Source organism: Oncorhynchus mykiss, chromosome 26 (assembly GCF_013265735.2).
Source record: "Oncorhynchus mykiss isolate Arlee chromosome 26, USDA_OmykA_1.1, whole genome shotgun sequence".
NCBI lineage: Eukaryota > Metazoa > Chordata > Actinopteri > Salmoniformes > Salmonidae > Oncorhynchus > Oncorhynchus mykiss.
The window spans coordinates 28,437,089-28,460,464 of record NC_048590.1 but is presented as its reverse complement, the minus strand read 5'-3'; the positions used below and the strand labels follow the sequence as shown (position 1 = coordinate 28,460,464).

The window sequence follows — 23,376 nt, the reverse complement described above, 5'->3', positions numbered from 1 at the left end:
TTACTGCTTTACTAAACAGCACAACATATTTCAAATGGAATCTAATGGAGCATTTCAGATACGCCATCTTATGGGTGACGAACATAACAAGTACAACATGAATACCACAATCTCTATTTATTGAGGTTAGAAGTGAAATGGTTCAAATACAGACCAACCACAATGAGCCAATACGCTATCACACTACACAGTTGAAACATCAATTCTATAATTTAACCAATAAATGTACCATCCGTTCTACTACATTTGGCCAAAGCATAGGCCTAATTTCTCTCTATTCTCAGCCTTGCTAAGCTCCTATCCTACCCCACCCAGTGAAGGAAAAAACTCACCGTGGTCTTTCTTGCAGGGCTCTTTTGCATGTGATCCCTTTTGTGGTTAGTGTTTATATCAATGACAGGGCTAGAGACCCTTGCCCCAGATCCGTGGGACACATGGATGTGCACATGTGGAGAGTTAGATAGTTTTTGGTTGGTAACGTGACATGAAATACCAGTATTATGGTAGGGGACTTCCAGAGAAAAGCTCCTTTGTAAGGTGTGATGACAATGGTTTTCCTCAGGCATTTCCTGTCCATTTCCATTGTCTGCGAGTCCGGCAATGTGGCTCCTCTCTGAAAGTTTAGTTGAGGGGAGAAAGCAAGCAGAGGTGCTGCGAAACAGCTTAATGTGGCGAGGGCCACATTCACCCTTCGACTGAGGGGCCTTGGTTGGAGATTCAGGACATTCAACATTGACTGTTGTTCTGTTTCTAGATGCCTTCCCAGACATTGGTCGCTGGTGGGCAAAGTGCAGTAGCACACTGGAGTGTTGGTCTAAATTTGCCGATAGGTCGGCCTTGTCGCGACACGGTCTGTCTAAGGTAGCCGAGTGGTCAGTCTTCTCACACTCCTCCATTTTGTCTTTAGGTTTATCTGGAAGGGGAATGTTAAAATGCACCATGGGCCTAGCGTCTCTGAACTCCGCTGACGGAAAGCTGCTCCTAGAGAGTCGCAGGCCGTTCATCGCCGTGGCGATGGACGCTTTTGAGGTCCCCGTCTCGTCCTCTTGCGGGGGCTCACTGGGGGACAACTGGAGCTGGTGAGAAGTCTGGTAGGAGCCCCTGGCTAGAGGCAGGGCGGGTAGTGCCACAGGGCTGACCGGGGAGGCTGGTGGTGTATTACAGGGGCTCCTTGGAAATATAACCAGGGATGAGCAGCGTCTCAGCGGGACCCTGGCTTTCCTACGGGGCAGACTTCTCTCATGGGATGCCCTACGCTGATCTGGGAACTCTGGCTCAAAGATGCTGCTGCTGCTGCAGTAGCCTGCATCGCTGGCCGTGCTGCTGCTACAGGATACCCCGTCTGAGCCAATGCCTGCTCCCACCTCGCAGACCCCTGGCTCCCCGCCCTCAGTGCTGTTCTCCAGCTCTCCATTCAGCTTGCCACGGGGCTGCAGGGAGATCTGCAGAGTACTCTTCTTGCTGACGGTGTTCACCTTGGGTATAAATACGGATGAGTAGCGCTGTAAATTACCGTATTCCGGGGACAGGGGAGGCAAAGCCAAGGCTAGCTTCCCTGGAATCACCTTCATTTGGACAGAGCTGTGCGCTAGGATCTCTGCGGGGCTGCGGGTTGACACACAGAGACCGCTCTCCTCACCATGGCTGCTCAGTCTCTCTGACAGAGGATCCGTGTTGCTTCTTCTTGATGCAAAGTGCAAGCGGAGCCGACGTGCCATTCGTCTAACGCTCTAATCTCTGGGAGACAGTAGTGAGCGTGGCATGGCAAGAGACCTGCTGGGGAGGAAAAACTTCTCCGAGTCACGTTCTGCTCTGTGATTACAATCATTAGCGGCTGCACATAGCCAAAATAGCTCTGGTGACAATCTACATTCCTCTCAGGGCTGCTCTGTAAGGCTAGTAGTCAGGGGAGGTCAGGCACTCTTCTGTGGAGCCACGACCCAAACGCACAAGCCCCTCAGACTGAAGTAACCCCAGTGGTCTGCCTCTTTATGGAACTGAACTCAACCCAGTCACAGAGAGCTGCACCAAGGCTTTAAAGGGCAGTACTCCCATTCCAGCCAAACCTCAGCCTTGTTGCAACTGTGCCTTCTGAAATATAGACAGACCGTGTCCGACACCCCCCTGCCTCTTCCAAAAGCCCCACTCCTCCTGGTCGCCTCACTAGAAACAAGAACACAGGAGTCTCTTCTGCATCTCAGACTGGAGAACTGTTCATTTCTGTTTCAGGCCACTCACTCAAGACTCTGCTGCTACTGGCTCCCAGCAGCAGCTATGCTTCTAATGTTTCTTCTGCGCTGTGCCCCCACACATATTTTTACCCACTGGTATAGAATTACAGGAAATCAAGAGGAATGAGTTTCAGCATAATTCTATATGAAACTGAGGAATGGGTGTCCTAATACACACACACTTTTTTGTATCACTATTTTGACAGATGAGCCCTGTAGATAAAAATATACATATTTATACAAAAAAGCACAATATACACATTCATCATAAAAAACGAATCCACACAATCATACACACAAAACCATACACACAATGCAATCATAAAATACAAATAAGTTCATTATAATGAAGGGTCCCCTAACAGCAGTCTAAAAAGCCCTAGAGGAACCAATTCCCCCAATTTCAGGGTGTTTGAGATTGTTCCACATGTAAGGTGCAGAAAAACGAATAGCATCCATACTGGGAAACCACCGTGGCCGGGGAAATATGTAGGGAAGATACTGGTAGTTAAACTGCAAAAGTCAGCAAGCTCAATAACTGAATGCTTGAGTCCCTCGGCAGCACTTTGAAGCGCAGATAAAGACATGAAAGCTTCAGCTGATGGCACTGTACAAAAACGAAGAACTGAAAAAGAACAAAGGGCTGGAAAATGTAATAAAAAAATTATCTAGAAACTAGGGATGTGACAAATGAAAAACATGTAACTTTCCGTTAAAACAATAAAAATGAATAAAGCTCGACTCTTCCTAACTTTCCCCAGGCCTTTATAGCCTACTGTCTACAGAAAGTAATATGTTTTGTGGTAACTGCACTGTGATTTGAATTTTGTGGGAGGAAAAAAATAAATAAAAATGTGCTTACCGGCTGGCGATTTTTCTTAACATGTTCGATCCCAACTTCATTTTAACGTTTAAACATTCATACCTACTACAAACAAACTTCACTCCTACAGTAGCTCGGCACAAAACTAGGCAACTATAGAGAGCTTAAATTCATGTATAAAGCAGCTTTGAAACACAAAGGGATATATGCGGCATCACCTGTCATTCGACACCTCATGTACAGTAGCTGGTTTAATTTAATATGCTGTCATTGACATTTCACTCCATATCAACCAAAAGCTATTGTATGAGGCTGGGGCTATTCTGGGGCATTACTGTCAGCCTGGCCTGCAGCAGGTCAGTTCCATACTGTAATGCTATGAAAGTGGCACAGGCTGGACGTGATAATGACTCACCAGTTGAGACTGACGCAGTCAGGGTGCCCACGTTGCACCACAGTGACTATTCCCACAACAACCCGATGGGCATGGGGGTATCAGGAGCCACTAAAGTATCAACTAGAGGTCGACCGATTATGATTTTTCAACGCCGATACCGATTATTGGAGGACTCAAAAAAGCCGATACCGATTAAATCTGACAATTTTTTTATTTAATTGTAATAATGACAATTACAACAATACTGAATTAACACTTATTTTAACTTAATATAACATCAATAAAATCAATTTAGCCTCAAATAAATAATGAAACATGTTCAATTTGGTTTAAATAATGCAAAAACAAAGTGTTGGAGAAGAAAGTAAAAGTGCAATATGTGCCACGTAAGAAAGCTAACGTTTACGTTCCTTGCTCAGAACATGAGAACATATGAAAGCTGGTGGTTCCTTTTAACATGAGTCTTCAATATTCCAAGGTAAGAAGTTTTAGGTTGTAGTTATTATAGGAATTATAGGACTATTTCTCTCTATACCATTTGTATATCATTAACTTTTGACTATTGGATGTTCTTATAGGCACTTTAGTATTGCCAGTGTAACAGTATAGCTTCCGTCCCTCTCCTCGCTCCTACCTGGGCTCGAACCAGGAACACAACAACAACAGCCACCCTCGAAGCAGCGTTACCCATGCAGAGCAAGGGGAACAACCACTCCAACTCCAAGAGCGAGTGACGTTTGAAACGCTATTAGCTCGCACCCCGCTAACTAGCTAGCCATTTCACATTGGTTACACGAGCCTAATCTTGGGAGTTGATAGGCTTGAAGTCAAACAGCTGCTGGCAAACGCACATAAGTGCTGTTTGAATGAATGCTTATGAGCTTACTGGTGCCTACCATCGCTCAGTCAGACTGCTCTATCAAATTATAGACTTAGTTATAACATGATAACACACAGAAATACGAGCCGTAGGTCATTAATATGGTCGAATCCGCAAACTATCACCTCGAAAACAAAACGTTTATTCTTTCAGTGAAATACGGAACCGTTCCGTATTTTATCTAACGGGTGGCATCCATAAGTCTAAATACTCCTGTTACATTGCACAACCTTCAATGTTCTGTCATAATTACGTAAAATTCTGACAAATTAGGTGGCCCAAACTGTTGCATATACACTGACTCTGCGTGCAATGAACGCAAGAGAAGTGACACAATTTCACCTGGTTAATATTGCCTGCTAACCTGGATTTCTTTTAGCTAAATATGCAGGTTTAAAAATATATACTTCTGTGTATTGATTTTATGGTTAGGTACACATTGGAGCAACGATACGCACCGCATCGATTATATGCAACACAGGACACACTAGATAAACTAGTAATATCATCAATCATGTGTAGATAACTAGTGATTATGATTGATGGATTGATTGTTTTTTATAAGATAAGTTTAATGCTAGCTAGCAACTTACCTTTGCTTACTGCATTCGCGTAACAGGCAGTCTCCTTAGAGTGTTGGACTAGTTAACTGTAAGGTTGCAAGATTGAATTCCCCCCCGAGCTGCCCCTGAACGAGGCAGTTAACACACTGTTCCTAGGCTGTCATTGAAAACAAGAATGTGTTCTTAACTGACTTGCCTAGTTAAAATCAAGATTAAATGTGTATTTTTTTATTAATTTTTTTAACGCCCAAATCGGTGTCCAAAAATACCTATTTCAGATTGCCATGAAAACTTGAAATCGGCCCTAATTAATCGACCATTCCGACTAATCGGTCGACCTCTAGTATCAACACTGATATATTGTATACATTTATTTTACCTTTATTTAACTAGGCAAGTCAGTTAAGAACAAATTCTTATTTTCAATGACGGCCTAGGAACAGTGGGTTAACTGCCTGTTCAGGGGCAGTACGACAGATTTGCACCTTGTCAGCTCGGGGGTTTGAACTTTCAACCGTCCAACACTAACCACTAGGCTACCCTGCCGCCCATGTACAGTATGTTAAGATCTGCGCAAATCTATTGATATCAATGAATTATAATTTACAAAGTCTGAAAGTCTGAGTCAGGCCTACATGGCGTGTCTAAAGTTTGGACGAGGCCCCATGTATGCACAATTTTCCACACTTAGAACTAAAAGGGAGACCATCCTGGGTCTCAGTCAGCAGTTGAGCTATGTGGCCGTTGGCAAACCATAACACTACTAAAACAAATCACTGCTTGGTCATACTTGAGTTACTTTAATGTATTCAGAACCAAATAGCCTACCTTTCACTCTTAATAAGACCCAAGGGGATATTCTATTTCCAATACCTGGATTTAATGGAGACAAATTGCTATAAAGGTATAATAGTATTCATCACAAGTTAAAACATAGGTCAGTGTTAACAACCTACATCTAGACTAAATGTGACTGAGGCAGCAACATGCACACAAACATACCAGCCTTTATGTATTGTAGGTCATACGTACAACTGGCATTCACTGCTTGATGCTGGTTAGTAGACCTCATGAAATAGAGGTAACTGGGTCATTCAAAATATGTCGATGTGACAATTACAGAGACCAGAAATAACCAAATGAAAGCCAAATACACATGGAAGGTAGCAATACAAACAGGTAGGCCTACTCAGTGTTGGCGTACTTGAATATAAACTAGGCCTATTCGTGGAGTAAAAGTTATTCTGACCATTGTCAGAATGAATCAAGTGATAACTCACCACATTTACACTCCCCTACGTACTTATTTGGACAGTGAAGCTGACACTTTTCATTTGGCTCTGTACTCCAGCATTTTGGATTTGAGCTCAAATGTTTAATTTGAGGCAAGAGCACAAAATGTTACCTTTCATTTGAGGTTATTTTCATACATATCCATTTTACCGTTTAGAAATTAAAGCACTTCATATATCTTGTCCCCCCATTTTAAGGTGTCAAGTATTTGGACAAATTCACTTCTGTATTAAATTAGTGAAAAGTGTAATATATGTTCCCATATTCCTAGCACGCAATGACTACATCACACTTGTGACTCTTCAAACTTGTTGGATGCATTTGTAATTTGTTTTGGTTGTGTTTCAGATTGTTGTTCCCAATAGAAATGAATGGTAAACAATGTAGTGTGTCATTCTGGAGTCACTTTCATTGTAAATAAGAAAATAATATGTTTCCGAACACTTCAGTACTAATGTGGATGCTACCACGATTATGGATAATCATGAATGAATCATGAATAATGATGAGTGAGAACGTTAGAGGCCCAAACATCATACCCCCAATACATACTTTTGGGGGGGGGGGTGGTATTATATTTATGCCTTTGTAACTTTCTCATTCACGATTTATTCATCCAGAATAACCCTTTCCACATGTTGAAAATGGCAGATTTTGTAATTGACAAGCACCAAAATTGGAAACCAGTGGCTGTACAGTAACATGCTAGACATGACATCAGAGCTCAGCTTTTACAGTTCACAGGGCTGCACGAGACAAGATGCCCCCGTCCCTCCCAGTAATTGGTCTACTTTTGCACATTTGTTGTCTGAGTGAGGATAATGCTGTAAATCAGGAGTCGATGTGTTCTGAAAGTTGAACCCTTGAGGATCATAATGAATACCACGTTGATGTTATAGAAGCAAACCACACACTCAACAGTCCAAATGTGCACTTCACATGTCCATATCTGAAAACTCATGTCATTTACATTATCAACGTTTATGTTATTATGTTTGATCCACAGTTACAGGATGACATGTGTTATACCCTGGGTTGTCCTGGACACAATGAGAGTGTTTGTCGTATTGTGAAGAAAATTTGCAGCAGAACACGCACTTAAATGCATTCAACTTCTGAAGTGCCTTTTGAAAGCCTAACACTAAGATCATATTTTATAACTTAGCTAGCCATGTTGGCAATAGAATCTGCCTTCAAATGATGCCCTCTGTCCCAGATTGCGATTTATAAATGGAAAGTTTTTTGATCGCGTATACAACAGTAATGTATGATGGTTGGGACACAGGGCTGTGTTCCACAGAAAAAAGTACAAGTGGGCTTGCTTCAGTTCCTCAATGGCAAATCCAGGAGAGCTCAAAAAAGGACCTTATAGTTAAGGGTTCCTTCAACTATATCATAAAAGTGCATTGAAGTGACTTAGGAACTGTGCACAGTTTGGAGTGGCGTGTGGCCACTTGGAAACACCACTCTGACCTCTCACTCAACCCTTGTAATATTTTTTTTATATCTTGCACCTACTCCAAAATGCCAATGAATATTCTTATTATGTTACTGAATGTATCCAGAGTATTTTCAGATTTTCGTTATTGAAAAAGGCTGTGAAAAATGTACAGTAAATGTAAAATGCACATAAAATCAACAGTGTAATGTTTGGATTCAGTCTTGTGTCAGGTGAACTGTTGTGTCCTCACCTTTGGCTTGATCATTTCCCCATAATCTCAAAAGTGTTCTCTTTCAATTGCTAACATGGTCATGCAAATGCTTTTCATTGTTCTTCATTTCAATTTGGCCCTATCCATATAGGCCAATTTCCACGAGTGTAAGGGGTTGATGTAGAAGTGTTCAGAAACATGTTCTATTCTTATTTACAATAAAAGTGACTTCAAAATGATAACACATTATTTACCATTCATTTCTATTGGGAACAACATAATCTGAAACACAAACAAAACAAACTGCAAATGCATCCAACAAGCTTGTAGAGTCACAAGCTTGATTTTAACATTGCGTGCTAGGAATATGGGACCAAATACTTAACCTCGGATTAGTTTAATACACATAGGTGAATTTGTCCAAATACTTATGAACCTCCAAATAGGGGGACTAGATGCATAAAGTGCTAAACGGTAAAACATATGTACAGGATTATAATAACAATCACTATGTCTGTGCCTTCAAGATCATTTCCACTTCCAGTAAAGTGAGTCAGCAGCGGTGGTGGCAGTGTCAAAACAACAGGCCTGGACATACTGAAGGAATATCGTAATGACTTACCAGACGATTCTCATCGAACACCTCCAGCAACAGCCGATGCTTCCTGGGATGAACCTGAAAGAGAAAAGATCGACATCAATAAATGGGTCAAAGAACATCAACAAATTAAATCAACAACAACCCCTACTTAATTTCCCCAACATGGTATAGTCCGAAGAACCCCAGTATCTGTCAATCACAACAACACAAACAATCGTTTACCTTCATTAGGTATAGAACTTGACCTGTTTACTATTGGTTTCTAAGTTCAAATGGAATGTTTCTTTAGAATTGGGTGTACCCTCTAAACATCTCTGTAGTGGCCAACACAATGCGTTGGTATGTGGAAAGATGACATTTGACCTCATGTTGCTCAGAGCTCACATACCATGAAAACAGTCACAAACACCCACAGAGAGGCAGTGGAAAAATCTCCTGAGCAATTTCCTAAGAGGTATCAAAACTAGGTGAAGATTTAAAGCAAACTGATTACAAAGTCAAAAGAAAATCCACATAGAAATAAGAACATCAACACCGGCGACATCGTCTAGACCAGTGGTTCCTAAACTTTTTATAGTCCTGTACCCCTTCAAACATTCAACCTCCATCTGAGTACCCCCTCTGGTACCAGGGTCAGCGCACTCTCAAATGTTGTTGCCATCATTGTAAGCCTGCCACACACGCAAACTATACATTTGTTAAACATAAGAATGAGTGAGTTTGTGGCACAACCCTGCTCGTAGGAAGTGACAGAGCTCTTATAGGACCAGGGCACAAATAATTATCAATAATTTTGCTCTTCATTTAACCATCTCAAATATGAAATCGTATTTGTTAATCGAAAATTGTGAATAACTCACCACAGGTTAATGAGAAGGGTGTGCTTGAAAGGATGCACATAACTCTGCAATGTTGGGTTGTATTGGAGAGTCTGTCATTTTCCACATACTTATTTTCCACCATAATTTGCAAATAAATTCATTAAAAATCCTACAATGTGATTTTCTGGATTTTTTAATTTAATTTTGTCTGTCATAGTTGAAGTGTACCTATGATGAAAATTACAGGCCTCTCATCTTTTTAAGTGGGAGAACTTGCACAATTGGTGACTGACTAAATACTTTTTTGCCCCACTGTATAACAGGCATTACTCCCAATATAAGTGAACCCCAAATCAATGTAGTTCTTATCATATTTGCCATCTATTCGATGGTCCAACGTCCCTGTCTGTTCGGTGCATTCCCAGGTAAGGGGGGCAGTAGCTCTTCGGCTGCATCAGATTCACAACTGTCAGTGTCCATAATAGTTGGGCTAACAACAAATGCAGAATTACTGATGCTAGCATTGGATGTGCTCATGGAAGCAGAACAACTTGTGTCGTTGACAGGTGCAGGTGTAGTATTGCTGGTAGTGGCAGTACTACAAGTAGAGCTGTTATGTGGGGTGGCACGTAGCCTAGTGGTTAGAGCGTTGGACTTGTAACCGAAAGGTTGCAAGATCAAATCCCTGAGCTGACAATGTAAAAATCTGACGTTCTGCCCCTGAACAAGGCAATTAACCCACTGTTCCTAGGCCGTCATTGAAAATAAGAATATGTTCTTAACCTCTCTAGGGTAGGTGAGACGTTAACGTCCCACCAGGCCAACATCCGGTGAAACTGCAGAGAGCTAACAATCTAAATACACCATTTGTTGTAAATACATGTATCTTACATAATTTAAAAGATGAACGTCTTATTAATCCAGCCACTGTGTCAGATTTCAAAAAGCAGTTATGAAAGCAAACATGCTATTTTCTGAGGACGGCGCCACGCACACACAAGTATTACTATCATTTTCCAACCAAGCATTAGCGTCATGAAAGTCAGAAATAACAATAAAATAAATTGCTTACCATTGAAGATCTTCCTCTGGTGACAATGCGAAGTGTCCTACCTACACAGTGAATGTTCGTTTTGTTTGATAAAATCCATTTTTATAGCCTAACACAAAACATTTGTAAACCGCTTGCGTCATGATTTCCGTCTCATTCAACTTTGGACGACACGTTCGTGGTAATTACACACACTAAACAAACGTTTATCCAGTCATGGTTGGTTTCATTGCAATCCTCTGGTTGTTACTAAAACAACCATACTTGATGGTTCTTTTCCCGGGACGTATTGACCGAAACAAACCGATTTGAAGACACCAATCAATGACATCATTGCGCACCAATGGTAGGACCGGTCTATCGTTGATTGACTGTATTTTGGCTCAATGACCACGGATCATCTTGAAATCTAGCTTGGAAGATAGCCAATGAGCTGAGGTAAATGGCAATATGTAATGGTTATACATTTGAAGACCAGGCTTTGTCGTAAACTCTGGCGTAAAAGAGGTTCATTCATTGCAAATCCTACTTGACGGAGCCACGGGTGTTACGCATAGCAGTACATATTCAATAGCCTTTTCAACAAGTTTATATATTTAAAATATGCCGAATATATCAGGAAAAGATAAAACAAAGTCTAGGTATACAGATTTAACCCAAATTATAGATGAAATAGATAGATACAGCGAGACCGAGTTGCTTCAGGAAGATGAATCTTTCAGCGAAGCTAGTTTTGACTCCCAGGCGGAAGACATGTTTCTTTCTGCATGGCGAGGATGCCATGCTGGTTTGGTCAATTCTAATGCTAATGTCATTGTTTGAAATTAATAATATCAAATATTATTCATTTGAGATTTGTTTTATAGATTTTCTTATTTTATTTGCAATATATAAAAATATAATCTGTAATGAAATGTGTAAAGTACACATTGGCTATACTGTGTGTGTGTGATATATTTTTAAAATGTATTTTACATAAACATGGAATGGAACAGCCCTTCACCACTTCACCATAGTGATTATGTTCGCTGTACTCTATATATATGTTTATTTTACATGTTGATACAGGGCTCATATGTGGAAGTATTGTTACTGATTTTTTTTTTACATCTTTCACAGTGGCAGTGATTTTGATTATGAGCCGCCAATGTCTAGGTGTCCATCTCCCTCTGAAGCTGGTTCATCCAGCCGGACCCCCGCTGTCTCCGGCTCCACACCTACCTGGCCATCTAGAGATGTGAAGTCAGTGACAAAGAAGCGGAGGTGGGAAAGAGAGAAACCTGTAGACAGAGGGCCAGAGGGTCGTTGGCACTCTGTGTTAGAAAATAATGTGGAACCAAATCCACCAGTTTTTAGACCCAAAAGGCAGCCAGGACCTCAACTAGACATGACTGCAAAGTACAGCTCCCTTCAACTTTTTGAACTGTTTTTCACCTCGTCAGTTGTTGATTCCCTGGTGTCGAATACCAATAAGTACGGGGCTAAGAAGCAGGCAGGAAAGAAAGAGGCATGGAAGACCATTTCCATGTCAGACCCTTTCTGCTACTTTTCAATGGTCATTTACAAGGGGCTGGTAATGTTTAAAACTCTAAAGGGACAGCTCTCTATCAACTGCCTTTCCCCATGACTGTCATGTCTTGTAAAAGGTTTCTGACTATCTCACAGGCGCTTCACATCAGTGACCCAGAAGTTGATGGGGAGAATGACAAGAAGAGAGGCACACCAAGGTTTGATAGGCTGTGCAAAATCAAACCTCTCTACCCCAACAGCGTTGAGGCATGCAAGACCTATTTTCAGCCCACCCAGAACCTGTCCATCGATGAGAGGTTGGTAGCCTCAAAGGTCAGAATCAACAGTTTTACTACCGGTAATGGACTGCGTTATGATTCCGTTATGGAGTTATTGGATTTTCAACTGCTGGGGTAGGGCTACAAACTGTTTGTGGACAACTTCCACACAAGCCTACCCTGTTTACAGAACTGAGGAAGCGGGATGTGTGGGCTTGTGGCACTATTCGGACCAACAGAGTGGGCTTTCCAAAGACAAAGGTGAACGACATGCCTAAGCGGGCTGAGCGGGGTACCATGCGATGGATCCGTGAAGATGGCCTGCTCTTTGTGAAGTGGATGGATACCAGAGAGGTGGTCATGTGCTCCAGTATCCACAAGTCCTTCAGTGGAGATCACGTCGTCAGGCGTGTGAAGGACGGTGCCGGGGCATGGACCACAAAAAAAGTGGTGAATGCCTTCATCCTCCAGAAGGAAATGGCTAAGAGCTGTGGGCAGCCCCCCCCCATCTCACAGGTAGCCTTATCAATTTTCGAGCAAACGGAATGAGCAGCAGCTACGTTTAGCTACATACGGACAGTTAATGGAATTCCCGTGAGAGAGTAACAGTTAATGTGATTGGATGTTAATTATTTGACTTTGCTACCTGTATTTGACATTGTGTTGTTATTTCGCTGAACACTGAACACTTTTTAATATTCATGCTTTTTAAAATGGCTAAGGAGGACCAGACAATATATTTGTACTTGTGAAAACACCCCGAACACTTCCTACTGTAAATAAGTTGAGTGTTTATGCATTGAGTCATGATTGAGTCATGACCAGATTTGAGTAAGAACGAGACCAGCCATGTTATGAGGGGTCTGTAAAACATGAGTTGTCTATGCGGATAAACTCAGGCAAGCGTCAAGCTTCTGATTTCTATTTAAGAGATCTTCTGTTGAATCTGACAATTAATCTTGATGGTTGTACAGTCGTCTCAAATAAACCTGAAGGACCTTGGCGTTTCTCTGGACCCCGATCTCTCTTTTGACGAACATATCAAGACTGTTTCAAGGACAGATTTTTTCCTTCTACGTAACATTGCAAAAATCAGAAACTAGTGCTAAAAACGGCTGCTATTATTCCAGTGATAGCCTCTACACTGGCTGATTTCAAAGTTTTACTGCTAACCTACAAAGCATTACATGGGCTTGCTCCTACCTATCTTCCGATTTGGTCCTGCCGTACATACCAACACGTACGCTATGGTTACAAGACGCAGGCCTCCTTACTCTCCCTAGAATTTCTAAGCAAACAGCTGAAGGCAGGGATTTCTCCTATAGAGCTCCATTTTTATGGAATGGTCTGCCTACCTATGTGAGAGATCCAGACTCGGGCTCAACCTTTAAGTCTTTACTGAAGACTCATCTCTTCAGTAGGTCCTATGATTGAGTGTAGTCTGGCCCAGGAGTGTGAAGGTGAACGGAAAGGCACTGGAGCAACAAACCGCCCTTGCTGTCTCTGCCTGGCCGGTTCCCCTCTCTCCACTGGGATTCTCTGCCTCTAACCCTATTACAGGGGCTGAGTCACTGGCTTACTGGTGCCCTTCCATGCCGTCCCTAGGAGGGGTGCGTCGCTTGAGTGGGTTGAGTCACTGACTGATCTCCCTGTCCGGGTTGGCGCCACCCTCCCCTTGGGTTGTGCCGTGGCGGAGATCTTTGTGGGCTATACTCGGCCTTGTCTCAGGATGGTAAGTTGGTGGTTGGAGATATCCCTCAAGTGGTGTGGGGGCTGTGCAATGGCAAAGTGGGTGGGTTTATATCCTGCCTGTTTGGCCCTGTCCGGGGGTATCGTCGGACGGGGCCACAGTGTCTCCCGACCCCTCCTGTCTCAGCCTCCAGTATTTATGCTGCAGTAGTGCGTGTCGGGTGGCTAGGGTCAGTCTGTTATATCTGGAGTATTTATCCTGTCTTATCCGGTGTCCTGTGTGAATTTAAGTATGCTCTCTCTAATTCTCTCTTTCTCAGAGGACCTGAGCACTAGGACCATGCCTCAGGACTACCTGGCGTGATGACTCCTTGCTGTCCCCAGTCCACCTGGCCGTGCTGCTGCTCCAGTTTCAGTTGTTCTGTCTGTGGCTATGGACCTGTTCACCGGGCATGCTACCTGTCCCAGACCTGTTGTTTTCAACTATCTAGAGACAGCAGGAGCGGTAGAGGTACTCTCAATGTTCGGCTATGACAAGCCAACTGACATTCACTCCTGAGGTGCTGACCTGTTGCACCCTCGTCAACCACTGTGATTATTATTATTTGACCCTGCTGGTCATCTATGAACATTTGAACATCTTGGCCATGTTGTTATAATCTCCACCCGGCACAGCCAGAAGAGGACTGGCCACCCCTCATAGCCTGGTTCCTCTCTAGGTTTCTTCCTAGGTTCTGGCCTATCTAGGGAGTTTTTTCTAGCCACCATGCTTCTAGTCGTGGCCAAAAGTTTTGAGAATGACACAAATATTAATTTCCACAAAGTTTGCTGCTTCAGTGTAGATATTGTCAGATGTTACCATGGAATACTGAAGTATAATTACAAGCATTTCATAAGTGTCAAAGACTTATTGACAATTACATGAAGTTGATGCAAAGAGTCAATATTTGCAGTGTTGACCCTTCTTTTTCAAGACCTCTGCAATCCGCCCGGGCATGCTGTCAATTAACTTCTGGGCCACTGATGGCAGCCCATTCTCGCAGAATCAATGCTTGTAGTTTGTCATAATTTGTGGGTTTTTGTTTGTCCACCTGCCTCTTGAGGATTGACCACAAGTTCTCAATGGGATTAAGGTCTGGGGAGTTTCGTGGCCATGGACCCAAAATATCTATGTTTTGTTCCCCGAGCCACTTAGTTATCACTTTTGCCTTATGGCAAGGTGCTCCATCATGCTGGAAAATGCATTGTTCGTCACCAAACTGTTCCTGGATGGTTGGGAGAAGTTGTAAAATTGTGAGTGAGCCCACTCCCTTGGCTGAGAAGCAACCCCACACACGAATGGTCTCAGGATGCTTTACTGTTGGCATGACACAGGACTGATGGTAGCGCTCACCTGGTCTTCTCCGGACAAGCTTTTTTCCGGATGCCTCAAACAATCGGAAAGGGGATTCAGAGAAAATGACTTTACCCCAGTCCTCAGCAGTTCAATCCCTCTACCTTCAACTTTGGGAGACGGTCCTGGCGCTTGCTGGATTTCCTTGTGCGCCCTGAAGCCTTCTTCACAACAATTGAACTGCTCTCCTTGAAGCTCTTGATGATCCGATAAATGGTTGATTTAGGTGCAATCTTACTGGCAGCAATATCCTTGCCTGTGAAGCCCTTTTTGTGCAAAGCAATGATGACGGCACGTGTTTCCTTGCAGGTAACCATGGTTGACAGAGGAAGAACAATGATTCCAAGCACCACCCACCTTTTGAAGCTTCCAGTCTGTTATTCAAACTCAATCAGCATGACAGAGTGATCTCCAACCTTGTCCTCGTCAACACTCATACCTGTGTTAACGAGAGAATCACTGACATGATGTCAGCTGGTCCTTTTGTGGCAGGGCTGAAATGCAGTGGAAATGTTTTTGGGGGATTCAGTTAATTTGCATGGCAAAGAGGGACTTTGCAATTAATTGCAATTCATCTGATCACTATTCATAACATTCTGGAGTATATGCAAATTGCCATCATACAAACTGAGGCAGCTGACTTTGTGAAAATTAATATTTGTGTCATTCTCAAAACTTTTGGCCACGATTGTACACCTGCATTGCTTGCTGTTTGGGGTTTTAGGCTGGGTTTCTGTACAGCACTTTGTGACATCAGCTGATGTAAGAAGGGCTTATAAATACATTTGATTGATTGATTGATATTTGGAGGAAGCCCACTCCCCAATAGCACAGTCCTCAGCACCACAAATGGCTGATGACCAATGTCAGCTGTCAAAGCTAAAATCAACTCACAAGCAAGCTCCACTCACAAGCAAAGATAGCCAACCAGCCAGAATACCACAGGGCTAAGACAAAGCACAAACAGGTCCTTGAAAACTAGTAGGTTTCGCACCAAACATGGCTACTGTTTCAATCCATCGCTGACTGGACTAATGAAAGCTAATTGGATCCTCCATCTGCTGATACCCAGCTTTAATTACAAAACCCATCCCATTTAACACAGAACTAACAATACCATTTTTTTTGTAAAATATTTCTCAAATATTTTCAAAACTTGGTGTATTTCCTCTCAATGCTTAAAACAGAGAGAATGATCTATAACTAAAATACGTCAGAAAACCACCTGGCAGAGCTGGGAAGTGGAGCACAGGGGCATTGTAACTAAAGTCACTGCCCCCAGGCATTTCATGACCACTGGAAAATTAAATGTGTTTCTGTTAAAACGGGCCCTCTTGCTAAATGAAGCCATTATTGACACTGCCACATTGGTAAGGTGGGCCAAATAGGCCGCAACGCCTGTAGAATATATATGAGTGCGTTCGTCAAATATAACTTGTTTACTTTATATGATTAACTTCAAAAGAACAATCAAAAGATGAGATAGGCTAGGGAATCAGGTGTTTAAAAATATATTTTGACATGGGTTGGACACGTTATTTTATCAAGAAGGTTCTATATAGAGTTCCAGGGCAGGTATAAACATAATAATATTCACAATAGGGACAAGTACTACAAAGTGCAGGGACCTGTTAGACGTATACATCTGTTGTAACACTAAGGTACTGATTTACTGTACCAAGAAACCATGATGGAGAAAGCCCTGAATAGACTGTAGGAGATGGAGAAATCTCAACTGGCATGGTGACGTGATTGTTTTTTTAGATTTCAGATCACTGGGAGAATGTTGAATCATTGTCCAGGGCAATGAGACATTGTGCAACACTGCCATCATTTCTAGACATGGCTAATGAGTGTCTAAGGCTTAAACATGGTGTATATTTTAGTGAATGTGTGCAACTATATATACACACACACAAAAGCTTCCTGCTCAATGTCCAGGGCCAGAGAAATTAAAACATTTAAAATATCTCCCTCGGTCTCCTGGCGAGATGGGCCAAGTCTCCTGCTATGTGGTACATCCAGATGCAGGTAGAAGTTACCCAGCTCTCTGCTTTTTCTCCACATGCAGAAGATGTGGTTTTCTCCATCAAGATTACATTTTTGCAACCACAATAGGCTTAGGAATCCACCATCCAAACAACCTACTCTTTTTGTTGAAATAACGAATTCAAACTCCGTCAGCAAAAGTTCCAGCTTTTGAATTGTGTCCTTGAACTTCAGGTCTCAAGGTACACTAACATTTAAAATTCATATCTGTGCCCCCATAGCTACTAAAGAAGAGTTGTGAATATTTATGTCTGTTCCTTCACCGTAGAGGATCAACCTAATGAAAAACAAATCAGGACAGAAGGACCTTGCTATACGCAGCTCTCCACACAAAAACCTCAGAGCAAAGACTCACGTCAACACCAGCTGACTGAGAGGCTCTGTTTCACACCTTCAGTTCAACATTCAATCAAGCTGTGTTTACATGCCCAAGATAGGAACAAGGGGCAACAATAGTCACAGGATGCTGTGTGGGTCTTACTGACCAATCACAATGCTCAACACAGTGGAGGACTTCCTGTTGGTGCTCATAATGTACAGACACCCATGAACATTGTGATTTTATTTTATTTTTAATTTTAAACACCCATGTCTGCAGACATGAACATAACATGTTTCGCGTTCTGACTTTTAACTTGCTGTTTGTGAAATGTTAAACCTCCCAGTGAGAATCTGGAGCAGTTTCAAACACTAATAGGCAACATATTACTGAGCCGTTAGGGCTAGGAAATAAGGCTGCAGTTAATTGTCCATACTACATGGAGGCATGCAGCAAAAAGAGATGCGATAAAGAGAGAGAATTTTGAGTCTTTTGAGTCTTTCAACATTTTGAAAGGTTGAGTCTTAAATGTTCTCAGAGCCCTGGGTAAAACAGAAACTACACACACATTCACAAGAATTCACAATGCTCTTTTTACCATACATTTGACTTACCCTGAAAAAGAATTCCTCATTCCACTTCGGATCCAATGTCTGGAAATGACAATGCATTTCAAATGTAAATAGGATACTTACAAAAACAAACAAATAAATGCTCTGTACTTATTCAGCTAGCGCAGTTACTCACCTTTTTAATTGTTTTAGTCTGAAGACTTGTTAGTTCTCCATTGACAGGGTCATAAAGGGATACTCTTGTATATGGATCACTGTGATAGAAAATAAAAAGACAACGCTCAACTTGTCTATCTGTCCCTTGGTGTGCCCAAAGATCAAACGAGGGAACATCTCAGCATGTAACAGTTTTATCCCACAGGCCATATGGAGCACAAACCAATGATGTCATCGGAACCATAACTAGTTGCACTGAAAAAAACGACTGAACTTTTACAATGGACATGTGAAGAAAAAAAAGTGTTTATTCGGCAGCACTGCCTTGAGGGGAAATGGTGGGCTTTAGGGGAAAGGAGTCTGGAGATTCTGGAGCATCTCCTGTATGCAAGGGCACAGAACTCCTGATTATAGCGCCATCTTAAGGTTGCACAGGACAGTTACATTACGGTCTAAAGAGAATTTAAGGAAAAATGTAACAATTTAAGGAACGCATGGAAGATAACATAAGCCTACTTGATATGAATAAGAATATCATATTTTGAAGTGGGTACACAAGGTGTCTTCAAGGCCGTCTTTCAACCCACTGCTATGGTGCTGAACTTTCCATTCAACAATGCAAAACAGGACCACAGCAACCATTATGTCTGTGGAACAGCACAGTTTGAAGATGATTTGGCAAGTCTCAGGTTTTTGCGCTCAAGTTTGATTAATAGTATTCAATAAGTATTAGGCAAATAATTTTGTATTTCTAAATGCACAGTGCCTTCAACAACCATATAGTATAGTATGCGCATGCACACCACTAGGTCCACAATGTTGACTAAATAAAAAAAGTTCCACACACATGGGTTCATTACCAAGTGTTTACAGTATAAACTGATAATCAGTTTGCTGTTTATAATGAAGTGGGTAGATGTGTAAAATGATTGGGGCAATAGACCTGCTTATAAACTCTAGACTCTTGTGTTTTGGGCAAAACAGCACACAGAACTGTAATAGATAATTTAGGAGTCCAATAAGTTAGGAAGGGTCCACAGTACACACTAAGGATCATGTAGAATCAGAATTTAGTATTTTATGGTATAACATGGCCAAAAGCACGAGTTTCCTAAAAAGGGAGTGTACCAAAGATAGGACACCGTATTTTGGTAACATGAGACACCAGAATTATACAAAGATACTGAAGCAATCCTCGCTAATATGAGCCTAGTTACAATTCCAACCAAGTGGGTTGACCCTATGGGTGCAATCCATAGGGTTTTTGCATTTCACACCAATGACCCGGGTTCGCTTCCCTGTACCGCTGTTCGTTAAATTGGTGTCAGAATTGGGATTGTATCAGAAAGTAAGGCGAACGTACGAGTGGTCAAAACACAGGGACGTGATTTTGCGTTCGGAGGGGGCAGTGAAGCTATCCTCGCTAATATGAGATTAACTTCTCTGTCCCACCATTCGCATTAATACCATTAAAAAACAATCTCCTGAATTTGTTAAAGTGATACTGATAGATTGGATTATCCATTTGAAGACATATTTTCCTCAAAATCAAGACTGACCTGGCTCCAAGGATATCTTTCTTGGCCAAACCAATTCCAGCTATGACTTTCACTCTCAGAATTCTAGCCTCATTCTGGAAAAAAACACAATAAGGACATAAATCACATTACTTGCTGCTTAAAGTGCAAAGTAACTTTATCCACATTTTGTTACGTTTCAGCCTTATTCTAAAATATTACATATTTTTTTCCCCTCATCAATCTACACAAAATACCCCATTATGTCAAAGCAAAAGCAGGTTTTTAGAAATTTTTGCTAATGTATTAAAAAATGTAAAAAACTGAAATATCACATTTACATAAGTATTCAGACCCTTTACTCAGGACATTGTTGAAGCATCACTGGCAGCGATTACAGACTCGAGTCTTCTTGGGTATGACGCTACAAGCTTGGCACACCTGTTTTTGGGGAGTTTCTCCCATTCTTCTCTTCAGATCCTCTCGAGCACTGCGAGGTTGGATGGAGAGCGTCGCTGCACAGCTATTTTTAGGTCTCTCCAGAGATGTTAGATCGGGTTTAAGTCAAGACTCTGGTTGGGCCACTCAAGGACATTCAGAGACTTATCCTGAAGCCACTCCTGCGATGACTTGGCTGTGTGCTTAGGGTCTTTGTCCTGTTGGAAGGTGAACATTTGCCCCAGTCTGAGGTCCTGAGCAGGTTTTCAAGGATCTCACTGTACTTTGCTCTGTTCATCTTTCCCTCGATCCTGACTAGTCTCCAAGTCCCTGCCGCTGAAAAACATTCCCACAGCATGCTGTCACCACCGTGCTTCACCGTAGGGATGGTGCCAGGTTCTCCAGACGTAACGCTTGGCATTTAGGCCAAACAGTTCAATCTTGTTTTCATCAGACCAGAGAATCTTGTTTCTCATAGTCAGATTCCTTTAGGTGTCATTTGGCAAACCATCATGTGCCTTTTACTGCGGAGTGGTTTCCGTCTGGACACTAACATAAAAGCCTGATTTGTGGAGTGCTGCAGAGATGGTTGTCCTTCTAGATAGTTCTCCCCATCTCCACAGAGGAACTCTAGCGCTCAGTCAGAGTGAACATTGGGTTCTTGGTCACCTCCCTCACCAAGGGCCTTCTCCCCCAATTGCTCAGTTTGGCAGGGCGGCTAGCTCTAGGACAAGTCTTGATGGTTCCAAACTTCTTCCATTTAAGAATGATGGAGGCCACTGTGTTCTTGGGGACCTTCAATGCTGCAGACATTTTTTGGTACTCTTCCCCAGATCTGTGCCGAGACACATTGCTGACTCTGAGCTCTACCGAAAATTCATTCAACCTCAAAGGGTCTGAATACTTTTGTAAATAAGGTTTGTTTTTTTATTTTAATGCATTTGCAAAAAAATCTAATAACCTGTTTTCACTTTGTCATTATGTGTTATTGTGTGTAGATTGCTGAGTTTTATTTATTTTTTTCATCCATTTTAGAATAAGGCTGTAAAGTAACAAAATGTGGAAAAAGTCAAGGGGTCTGAATACTTCCCAAATGCAACACTGTAAATATCAGGTTAATGATGTTAACTACATAAATGGCACTTACTGTAAATGACTAACAGGAATATAAAGTGTGGTTTTCCACGTGGATACTTATTTGATCTCAAACATTCAAGATCAATTTAGGCCACATTAATAATAACGTGATAATAACTCACATGACTCCTTTGGGCAATGCTCTCTGAGTTTATAGCCAACTGACATGGTTAGTTGATAATTCAATTAATATATTGTATTATCTATAGGTGGTCAAAAAAATGTGTGTTAGCTAGCTAATTAATCAACAGTAGGCCTATACAACGATGACAGCTACCAGATAGCTGATGACGTACTCAGTGACAATCAACTGTTACACATGCTAACTAGCTAGCTAGCTGGCTAACGTTGCTTCGATAAAATGGATATTGGTATGTTGGGACTTGACTGTCCAACTCTAACAGCTTGGTTGACAATACCCAAAGAAATGTAATGACAATTTAGCTAAACACTTGGATATAACGGATTTTGTCTGCCCACGTAGCCAGTTGGTTAATTAGCTAGCTAGTTAGGTAGCGTTAGCTAAATATTTACCTCATCAGTCTGAAGTCCGCGGACCTCGGGAAGTGCGGCCATACTCATATCCTCAGCCCCGTAGTTGTCCTGTAGCTCGATTAAAGTAAAATGTACAGAATTTTAACGCTGTAGGTGCTCTTCCACCAATTCACCTTTCACTAACAAATGAACTGTACCAAACACAATTCTAGTTAAAATGTTCAAATGTGTCGTGCGTTGTTCTCCACCAACAGGATCCCGACTCCTCTCCTCCCTCCGCTACCACGCCTCCACCTCTACGTAGTAATTCACAAGAACATGATGTACAATGTATATAAAAAGTTGACACAAAACAGCCATCACATAACATCCGGTGGTTAGTGCAAATGGTTGTAATTACTAGTTTTGCATCTTCACTTCCATTGCAGACCAGGACAAATAATGTACCCATTTCAAATTGTGTAATGTTGCATCATTTTCCAAACCACTGAGACTAGCCCAATATGGACAAAATGAGCCTAACTTTACTCCTTATAGTCCAAGGACCTTCCTTACATGTTCTGTTCAGAGCCGAATTGGCTCTGGCAGCAAAACAGCCAAATACTCCATCTAAACGTGAGTTGATTGTCAATTGCGGTACAGTTCTATACACGTATAGCTCTCTTTAATATCACATCCAAATACTCCATCTAAACGTGAGTTGATTGTCAATTGAGGTACAGTTCTATAAACGTAAAGCTCTCTTTAATATCACATCAAAATAATTTCACAAATCCAAAATAAACACTTACTGTACATCGTTAACAGTTACAGCCAACAGTATGTTTTGTGACAACACCTTTGTTGCATCCATCTTCTGTTTACACACAGGTGTTCTGAAACACAGATAGGTAAGTAGCATAAAGTATGCCCCTCTGTCTTCCGCCTTTTTAGAATGGCGCTGGAGGGAAGAGCAGACGTTTTACAGGGCTCCTGGCCAATTGGGCTTTTTGGAGCTGATCTTAAAAAAAATTTGTACATGATGTTTCCGCCATCATTTCCTATGACCGAAAAAATGCTTTTGGACATCAGAACAGCGATCACTAACCTCGATTTGGATGAGGATTTCTACTTCAAAGAGTTGACAGCGAAGGACATAATGCTCATCCGGACCAGGCCCAAATCCCTGACACTCGAAAAAGGAAGAGGCGGCATTATAGAGGCCGGATTGCGGAATACGATGAGACTACGTCAGCGAGTGGATAAACCGCCTCTACACTTCATTCTATTGTCGAACATGCAATCACTGGAGAATAAACTGGAAGATCCCCGTTTGATACTACCCTATAAACGTGATCTGAAGAACTGTAGTATCCTGTTTGAGTCATGACTGAACAAGGAAAATATAACTGGAGCTGGTTTTTCTAGTGCGTGATCTCTAATATTAAGGAAGTCTCAATATTCTGCTCGCCAAGAATACCTCATGATAAGCTGTAGACCATACTATTTACAAAGAGAGTTTTCTATATTTTT

General features: G+C 41.9%; 1 protein-coding gene across 3 annotated transcripts in view; it reads right to left on the bottom strand.

Annotated features, from left to right (window-relative positions):
* Positions 1–22,739, bottom strand: part of LOC110506546 (NEDD4 E3 ubiquitin protein ligase) — a 41,124-nt gene extending 18,385 nt beyond the window's left edge. Inside the window, exons 1-5 of one of the 3 annotated variants that reach the window (XM_021586248.2) lie at positions 21,904–22,739; positions 19,837–19,910; positions 18,297–18,375; positions 18,164–18,202; positions 8,462–8,515 (exon numbers count right to left, since the gene is read on the bottom strand). In XM_021586248.2, the coding sequence (XP_021441923.2) occupies positions 8,462–8,515; positions 18,164–18,202; positions 18,297–18,375; positions 19,837–19,910; positions 21,904–21,951 (294 nt within the window). In that variant the 5' untranslated portion in view covers positions 21,952–22,739. Of the gene's footprint in view, positions 1–332; positions 2,304–8,461; positions 8,516–18,163; positions 18,203–18,296; positions 18,376–19,836; positions 19,911–21,903 lie in introns of those variants that run through there. The other 2 variants (XM_036963407.1, XM_021586247.2) reach the window with 2 other exon arrangements.
* Between the last annotated feature and the right edge of the window lie 637 nt (positions 22,740–23,376).